General features: G+C 36.0%; 1 protein-coding gene across 1 annotated transcript; it reads left to right on the forward strand.

Annotated features, from left to right (window-relative positions):
* The first annotated feature begins 1,196 nt into the window (after positions 1-1,196).
* Positions 1,197-7,094, forward strand: Cdc27 (cell division cycle protein 27). Its single transcript, XM_090159922.1, has 15 exons — positions 1,197-1,409; positions 1,866-1,941; positions 2,020-2,167; positions 2,235-2,399; positions 2,468-2,526; positions 2,584-2,738; positions 2,800-3,095; positions 3,159-3,443; positions 3,509-3,801; positions 4,105-4,430; positions 4,494-4,702; positions 4,779-4,896; positions 6,187-6,390; positions 6,455-6,611; positions 6,685-7,094. The coding sequence occupies exons 1-15, from the start codon at positions 1,386-1,388 to the stop codon at positions 6,819-6,821; spliced, it is 2,652 nt and encodes an 883-aa protein (XP_090016048.1). The 5' UTR covers positions 1,197-1,385; the 3' UTR covers positions 6,822-7,094.
* The last annotated feature ends 2,926 nt before the right edge of the window (positions 7,095-10,020 follow it).

A 10,020-nucleotide genomic window follows, 5' to 3' on the forward strand; every position in this document is an offset into this window, starting at 1 on the left:
GGAGAAGTTTTGTAGTACAGAAGACAATTAAAAGAGACAGTGACTTAAGCCTAATACGCCAAAGGAGTGCGTACGTAGTCCGTGTCCTCGATTCGTTTCTGCCAAATTCCCAGTTGCCGAAAAAATCTTTCCCGAACTTCCACGCGTGGTGTTTCTCGAGGGCGGGTAGCCACTCAGGTGCAATGGGCCGTTTTGGGATAGATTTCTCAGTCCCCCCACCTGTCTTGTCTCCGCTCGAGAAGACTGTTCCGTTCACTCAGTCGCTGGCCGCCTTCTTGAGTCATCCAACCAATAGATACATTCCTTCCAAAACCCGTTTCGCAAGATGGATATTTTAGTGGGATCTGCGCGAAGGACTTTCTTCTGCGTCTCGCTGCAAAGGGCAAACCCAGATTTTGTACTCTTTTGGGAGTGGGGGTCGTCACCTCTCTTTTGCCCATAGGCAGCCCATTCACTGTTCTCAACTGATACAATTACAATAGATAAGCTTGATATCCAGCTGTGGAGAAAATATTACTAGAAATTCCTTAGGTATTAGATCAACTCTGATCACGGAGATGGTGTTTAGATCAATATTTTTTTGTATAGTTTATTGCTATAATTAATCAAAATATAAATATGATGTTCTCGTTCAACCAATTTATGTCGCGCTACAATTATGTGAAATTATAATTAAAATTATTCTATTGACTTGGCAAATTACTAATTTTTTATTCGATCCTATAACCAACATATTTCTTTAGAGCTAAACAAAATATTCCACTTTAATTTTGGAATGTTAATGACTTAATGTGAACTTCTATTTAATGGATATTCACCGTATTGTAAAATGTTAACTTTTGCCGTGGTTCAAGCATGGGCCAAATAATGATAAATCATTTATCATTATTTGGCCCATGGTTCAAGTGTATAAACTTAAAACGAACACAACAACGTTTAAATTTCGTGGCTAGAGCTGGAAAAAAGGTGAAATTTGTTTTGTCACGTTACTCGGGTTTTTCCTCAACTTGCACAGGAAAAATATGTCACTATTTGCAGCAGCTATTGTAATCTACTACTGTCTCCTAATTATTTTACTTAGTTTTGTCACAGAAAATTAACGGATTTATTATACTTTAATTAGGTTAGTATGCGTTATATCTCCGATAGAGGTACAATTACGGATTAAAAACCTGGCAACACTTAGCAACAATGGCGCCTCGTAACAGATCGTTTCTTTAACGTATTTTCACAATATTTAAATTGGGTTTTTTATCGAGAGACTGTGGTTTTAATTTGTAGCCTTTAGTTTATGTATACATGCGCCCCTTCGTATTTCATGATTCTCTAGCTCTTCTAAAGCAAAAGAAGTAGAATTACTAGGCTTTGTCTTTTAGTGTTCGAAGATGATCATCCAAGAACCAGTGCAGGTGAGTTGGCTTTCAAAATACTCCGAAGTTTAGCCTGTAATAAGGCAAAAGTTAAGCCTCGGTTTCATTTTAAAGAAATTGAGGGGTCATCCTTAACCTTAACCCTACACCTTCATTATTGAAATTGACTGATATGGATTTTAACAAGATCTTTCTTAAATTTATAAAAGATTTCTTATTTCTATAATTAAAACATTGTCAATAAATGTGTAGCTTGACAAAATAACTATTTAAAGTCTTAGACTTTCTTTGTTTATTAATAGTATTTGATAACATTCTACTTAATTCAATATCAATTTCCTTAAATTTTAAAAACCCACTTTGTCATGTTTTGAACTAAAACATCATAACTTGTAATATTTTATAAAGAATTAATAAAATTCGTTATTTGTGTAAAAATCGGCCTTGGCTTTTAAAAAGTTAAGCTTTAAAGGCAATAATATTATTTAATTATAGGCTGCCATCAGGCATGCTCTGGATCATTATGCCTTTCCTGATGCCATTTTCTTAGCGGAAAGGCTTTATGCTGAAGGTAATGATTTAAATATTTAATTTCCCAATTCAAATTTACTTTTTTATCGAAAGACTTCATGAATTTGTGATTTCTCAGTAACAACAGATGAGTCTCTCTACCTTTTGGCCACTTGCTACTACCGAGCGGGTGAAGTCTTCTCGGCTTACTCAATTTTACAAACTAAAGGGTGTAAATCAGCTCAGTGTAGATATTTACTTGCGAAATGTTGTATTGATTTGAAAAAGTACGACTCATTGTTAATTTGTTTCTACATAATTTACCCTAATTTTGATAATGGAACAAATATTTAGGTATTCTGAAGCTGAATTGGCTCTAACAGGGTGCATAATTGGTAAAAGTAAATCGACTGATGAAATTGCAAATGATTTTGGAGATTCAGGCCCGTTTGCTCTTCAATTACTCGGTCATATTTGTACTAAGGGAGAGAAAGTAACTCGAGCCAGTGATGCTTACAGGTGCCAATAGCTATTGTTTGTCTTTAATTTTGAATTGGATTTTCAAACCATTTTTTTTTCCATATTAGGAAAAGTCTCAGGCTAAATCCATTTCTCTGGATGTCTTATGAATCTCTTATTAATATAGGTAGATAATACTTACTACTAACTTAACAATTTCGCTAATCTTAATATGAATTAATAGGAGAGCGACCTGATCCTACCAAAATATTTTCCGTTGCCAATCTCGAGAGTTTTTCTAGTTGTCAGGGCTCAAATCCATTGATTAGTCTTTATAACAAAACAGAGCTACTTGGTGGAAATAGTAATTGCACTCAGACCGCACCACCTTTGAAAGAGGTCAGCTATTTTGGGTGTACCCCGCTTTTTTTTGAAGTCTAATAATTTATCTCATTAGCAGGACTCTAGTCAAGCTTGTAACAAAGCCTATTTCAACTTTCCCGTGACTATAAGTTCGCCAATAGCCTTGTTGAGATCGTCACATTCTTCCAACGACCCTTCTTCCATCGAGGTTTGGACACCTGAAAACAACCAGTGGCACCCCATTCAAATCTCTAGTAATAGTTCTCAAAGTGTTACCACTGCAGCCGTTCCTACATCCGTTAGCAGAAATGCAAAATCAAAACCAGTATCACGTTTAGCAGCTCGTTGTCTTTTCAACTCTAGTTCCAGTACAGGTTCCTTAACTTCTCCAAGGTATGATAATTCTAACTTGGAAAGTACTGTGCCATTTTCTATACTTAAATACTTCTCTTTCAGTTTCGGTGTTTTACCATTGGTTGAATCGCCCAGTAATCAACAACAGAACGTATCACCTCCGACGGATGGGAGTGGAAATATGTCATCGTACATTATGCCTGTCACACCATCTTCCCCAGCACTCATAACTACTCAAAATGATGCTCGAGCTCCGTCTAAACGGGAAAAAATAACAGGTTTACGAAGAGGACAAGGACTCAACCCTCCTAAATTTCAGATTTTTAGTCAATCAAGCACCAACAGTAGCAATAATGTTACGCAAGCCACTTCTCAACCACCGACTAGGTTGGTTTCATTGGTTTTTGAAAATCAAACCTGATGTCATTGCTTTCACTGTTGATTTTTTTCAGCGCAACTGTGGGGAATCTGGGCAGCGGCTTAAGTAATGTTAGACGTAGCTCCCGCCTATTCAGTAGCTCTAATTCAGTCAAAGAGAACAATAAAAGCTCCAAAACGGGTCGTTTTGCCACCTCAAAAGCTACCTCCAAAAAGAGCAAATCGTCTAGATCTGTCAAAAGCTGTTCCTCGAAGGAAACTGAACTTAACGAACTGAACAAACCAGAATCAACTGAAAGCAAACCCATTGTATCCTCATCAATTTCCATATGCCAAGCTGCGCTTTCCATGCAGAAAAATTCTGCTGGTGTGTTGAACTCCACTTTTTATGTAAGTCTATGATATTGTTCCGTAAATAAGACACTTTCTGTATTTCATAAGAAAAAGATTTACTAAGAGTTATTTGCAACATATACTCTATCGTGCTTTTGCCGGCACTACTCTCATCTTGACTAGCCTTGTTGGGGGCAATTTTCCAGTAATGACACAACTTGGTGTATAGCTTCAGAGAGACATACATGGAACAAATTATAGATTTACAATTTTAAAATTTTTGTAATAATTCCAAAGTTTTAGTTTCTAACCCTTGGATAAATTTTTGATATTGTAGAAGGCTTAATGAAATTACTGCAAGAATTAGGAAAAGCTCGCGTGCTATTTGGGCAATATCACTGTTCCAAAGTTATGGAGATTTTAAACGCCCTTCCGTCTAATCATTTGCACACTGGTTGGGTTCTTGTCCTTTTGGCCAAGGCTCATTTCGAACTAGCTGAGTATGAACAGGCTGTCCAATTATTTCAAGAGGTGAGGCGTTTAGAGCCACATCGTCTCCAAGGGATGGAGTATTACAGCACCGCGCTTTGGCATTTACAACAAGAGGTTGCTTTATCCTCATTGGCCATGGAACTTAAAGATATAGCGAAGGAAGCGCCACAAGTAAATTTTTATCTATTATAAATAGGAAAAGAATTAGAGATTCAATTTTTGTTGTTCAAATAGACGTGGTGTGTCTTAGGAAATTGTTTCAGTCTCCAAAAAGAGCATGAAACTGCCATAAAGTTTTTAGAAAGAGCAGTTCAGGTGGATCCCGATTTTGCCTATGCCTACACGCTGTTGGGACACGAACACGTTATCACTGAAGAAATGGATCGCGCTATGGGCAGCTTTAGAAATGCTATTAAAATTGATCCACGACATTACAACGCTTGGTAAGTTGAATATCACTTTCAAAATATTGTCACAATGTCGCATTTGACAATGTATCGTAATGGCTTCCATGTTTAGGTACGGTGTTGGAATGATCTACTATAAACAAGAAAAATTTTGCTTGGCTGAAGTTCATTTCAAAAGAGCATTAAGTATTCATCCCCAAAGCTCAGTTTTAATGTGTCACGTTGGAGTGGTAAGTTGCTTTTTGGTTATTCGCTGCTAATAACAAACCTGCTTCAGGGAGGAAGTATCGAACTCTGTTCTTCCTGCGTTAGCCTTTAATGACAATGACAATGACTAAAGAATTAACACTGAAATGGTCTGATCAATTTCCTCTGTCCATAAAAGCTTTTGGAGGTTAAGAGTAACAGTTGGTTTAGGGAGATATTGTAACCCAGCCACCTATAAAGGTTGCTAGCTGACTTGTCATAAAGTGGTGCCATGGGTATTTTCTTACATGGTTCCCACACGTCAGGAAGTTTAAAAATGGGCCTAAAAATTCGGGGAATTTTAAGAATTTGTAAAAAGTCAGGGAATTTAGTTTTATCTTGACACTTTTTGAAGGTAATTTTACTCTAGATCTATGAAAAATTCTGTTATTATTAGATAGATACTTGAAAAACAAATTACGGTGAAATAACTTTGGTACTGAAATATAAGTTGATTAAATTTATTAACTTCTGATAAATCTAAAAGTTAAAAGCTGTCTAATTTTGGCCATAGTCAGAGAAAATAACTTAAAATGGTCAGGGAAAACAGAATAGTTAAGGAATTTGAATCTGGCTTAGCTTATTATACACTCACAAACTTCATGCCCATTATAATAGTTTTTTCCAGTTGCAAAATAGCAGACCATATTTACCTTTCACGTGTATTATCATTTGTCAAATATTTGTGAAAGAGTTTTTGAAACTAAAATGGTAGAAACTTTCAGGCATTCAGGTTTTACTTTGTAAGTTTTTGGTGAGTGATTTGAAAACTTGGTTAGCATTAGCTGAAGCATAATTTTTCTGAACTATAGAGAATACTTTAGAAAGTGGAAAAAATTCATTCAATGACATTGATATTAAAGGGCAACAGGCTAGTTTCCTACAGAAATTGGTCTGTTAAAATGCTAAATTATGATTCGTCGGATATATTACACGTTACTGAAGTTGATAAGATCGTTACCTAAAAATCTGTCTGGATTTTTCGAATGATTTTGTGGCCCTTTAATGTTGCTAACTGTGAGTTGTAGCTCTTCAGAAGAATGTTACAAGGAAGAAATGTAGCTACAGTGGCGTAAATAATGACCCCGCAATGAGGGAGTCCACTCATCCCTTATTAACGCCACTGATTATAGGGACCCCAAAAGGGTTTCGTGGGGGGGGCCCCCTGGGAGACTTGGCTACGCCACTATGTAGCTAGATACTTCCTCCTCGAAAATGGCTTTATTATTATAAATATCTATTAAATAGTTAATCATGCCTAATTTCAATTGTAGGTTTTACACGCTCTTAAAAAGACTGACGCTTCTTTGGCAATGCTGAACAAAGCCATTGCTACCGACCCTAAAAATCCCCTGTGTAAATTTCATCGCGCTTCCATTTATTTCACACTCGACAAACATCAAGAAGCACTCAAGGAACTTGAGGAGCTGAAAGAGATTGTTCCCAAAGAGTCGTTAGTGTTTTTTCTCATAGGCAAGGTATGTTGAAAGAACTTTGTATTATTTAAGAACTAGAGCAACGAAAGTGGCCTTATAAATACAGGTTCACAAGAAACTAGGCAACACACATTTAGCACTAACTAACTTTTCATGGGCGATGGATTTGGACCCTAAAGGGGCCAACAACCAGATCAAGGAAGCCATTGATAAGAGGTATACGAACGATGATGAGGAGGTTCTATCAGCTTCGCACGAACCAGGTAGGGATATTTTATATTTAACTGAGATGCTAAGAAGTTTATTTAGAAGTAAAATATTATCCCTTTACCACAGCTGTCATGGAGGACGCTGCTTCAGTAAGCCTTGGTAGTGGCAATGCTGATCATGACTCTTCACGTGATAGTTCAGTTATGGAATCCGTTTCCGATGATCTTAGACTCCAACCCATGGAAAGCGATGATAGTTTTTAATATAATCTTACCTAAGTCCCTCAAAATTCCCCACATTTTTGTATAATTCTGATACTTCCGAAAGATCTTTTGTTTCCCTGAAAATACGAATTTTGGTAGGTTGGAAATATTTAAAATAATAGTATTTAATTTATGACCCCGCGGAGGGATTTGGACCTAAATTTTTCCGTTTCTACTACTGACATTTGTAATCTGTGGAAAAGTTTAGAGGTGAGGAAATTTCTCTTTCTGAATGAGACAAAATTATCTGGTGTTCACGTAAAATAGATAAAATACTGTGGTCAAAACAAATTGTATAAAAAATATTTATTTCCCTTGGGGAAATTGTGCTTCATGTAGGATTTTTGTAATTTTTTCGTTAGTTTAAAAAAAAAACCCTCATCATCTTTAATGTCATTTTTATAGTTTTAAATATTTGTAGGCCAATTATTTCTAATTTTCTGAAATTTTAAGAAAAAACTCTAAATTTGGTACTGAATTTGATGCCAAATAAATTAGGAAAAGCCTGTAAATCAAGATTCTGTATGTAAAAAAAATAAGAATTATAATTTTAAAATTCGATCGCGCCTTTGTTTTATTTTTCACTTCTATTATGCAATAAAAAATGTATATGTAAAAACTTGAGTTTTTCCAGTAAGACTATTTTAGATTTTTAATTCACAACGCGACAACACCAATGGCGATATAGGCATGGGCTAAAAAACAGAAATTCGGAGTATCGTCACCGGTGCTTTTTCCTTGGTTAAACAAATATCCATACCTCTCTGGGAAAAACAGGTTACCCCAGCTATTCTTAAATAAATTTAGATTTATTTGTTTTGCTATGTTAAACCGAAAATTAATCATTTAATTGCAAAGGATATGGCAAAGTGAAATTCTCTTTACCATGTCATACGCATTTAAAGTCATTAATTTTTGCGGTTTTATAAATTCATCAGCGTTAAAAAAGTCAACTCATTAATAGGAGCTTCAATAAATGCCGCTCTCTTTTTCTCTTCTCCACTACGCGCTTGCGCGATTCACTGAATAACATAGTCACGTGTTTAATTACGTTAGTTTTATTTGTAAGGTCAGAGCGCACGTATTTATTTCTTCCAGGAGGCGCGCGCGCAATTTAAAGAGTCGTTCTTTATTGAAGTATTAAGTAGCTCGCACTTTAAAATATCACGCTATTACAAGTATGTGCTGGCTCTCTGTATTACTATTTCTAGGCGAATCACTGAACAGGGTTTATTTAAGCGTCGATTACGCTAAATCCTAAGGCCAACTTTTTTCTGGAAAAAGTCGCCCCAAAATTTACAGTAAGCCGTCGGGCCAACCCTTGATTAGGTATACCTTACAATTACACTTAACTGTCGGACCAACCAAATTGTGGGTAGGCCCAACTAAAACACACAGACGTTAGGCCGACTCATTTCTGGAAGGTTTGCCCAAACTTTACTCAATGCCGTCGGGCCGACGTCTTTCTGGGCAGTCGCGGGACTGTGACATTCGCGACTCTCCAGTGGATTGCAAAAAGGAAAAGTCTGCGATGCACTCTGCGTCAACTGCCAGTCCGACCAATTTTTAGTAACATCATATTAAAGGTTTTTACAATAGTCGGCCCAACGGTCGGTATAGATAACACCAAAAACTTGCTTTCCAGAAAAGGATACTCTTATACGACTACGACCACTTTCCGACTGTTGAACCCTTTTCCGACCACTTTCGGACTGGCTTGTGCTGTGTGGGATAACGTGGAAAATGTTAAAACTGGAATAACGTGGAAAATGTTAAAACTGGAATAACGTGGAAAATGTTAAAACTGGAATAACGTGGAAAATGTTAAAACTAGAATAACGTGGAAAATGTTAAAACTGGAATAACGTGGAAACTGAATAACGTGGAATCGGAATAACGTGGAACCGGAACAACGTGGAAACTGAATAACGTGGAAAATGTTAAAACTAGAATAACGTGGAAAATGTTAAAACTGGAATAACGTGGAATCGGAATAACGTGGGAAATGTTAACACTTAAATACTAAACTTACCTTTTTAATTTTTAAGAGCCCTATTTCTATTGATTACAGACTTTTAACTAATCCTTTATTTTTTATTATTGCTTTTATCCTTCATGTCCCATAATACGCGAGGACTTAACGATTTCATTGAGTTCCTAAAGAAAATAAACAACATGAAAAATTATAAGATGACGTTCGCGTGCTGGCAAGAAACCTTTATTAATCGTGCTCCGATTACTATTAAAGTTGCCAATCCTAATATTAATATTTTACGTTGTTTTACAAACAACAGAGCTTGTATAGGTTCAGTTATGACTCAATTTTTTTTAAATAATAAAGGAATTTTGGTATCTGACATTGTCCCAGCTTGGACCAAGGTCCCAGGTTTTCTACAAAGAATCAATTTTAATTGCGATTTAAATATAAGACTTTTTAATTGTTATTTCTCTCAAGTAGACTCTGAGGCTGTAAAAAGGACTGAGTTAGGAAGGAATGATATAGAGGCTATTAATCCTCATAACTTTATTGTCGTTGATGACTTCAATTGTACATTGAATCCTAAATTAGATAGATACACTCCCTTTAAGGAAAATTTAAATATCTAAATTGGTAATTTTATCAAACAATATGTTTGAAAATTGGAGTTGCGCAGCTAAATCAAATTAAATTAATGCTGCCATTATCTTTTTATTCCGATTCCACGTTATTCCAGTTTTAACATTTTCCACGTTATTCAGTTTCCATGTTATGGCGGTTCCACGTAATTACGGTTTTAACATTTTCCACGTTATTCAGTTTCCATGTTATGGCGGTTCCACGTAATTACGGTTTTAACATTTTCCACGTTATTCAGTTTCCATGTTATGGCGGTTCCACGTAATTACGGTTTTAACATTTTCCACGTTATTCAGTTTCCATGTTATGGCGGTTCCACGTAATTACGGTTTTAACATTTTCCACGTTATTCAGTTTCCATGTTATGGCGGTTCCACGTAATTACGGTTTTAACATTTTATACGTTATTCAGTTTCCATGTTATGGCGGTTCCACGTAATTACGGTTTTAACATTTTCCACGTTATTCAGTTTCCATGTTATGGCGGTTCCACGTAATTACGGTTTTAACATTTTCCACGTTATTCAGTTTCCACGTTGGTCCGATTCCACGTTATTCTGGTTTTAACATTTTCCACGTTAT

This window comes from Leiobunum rupestre, chromosome 10 (assembly GCF_980474605.1).
Source record: "Leiobunum rupestre chromosome 10, qqLeiRupe1.1.hap1, whole genome shotgun sequence".
Classification (NCBI taxonomy): Eukaryota; Metazoa; Arthropoda; class Arachnida; order Opiliones; family Sclerosomatidae; genus Leiobunum; species Leiobunum rupestre.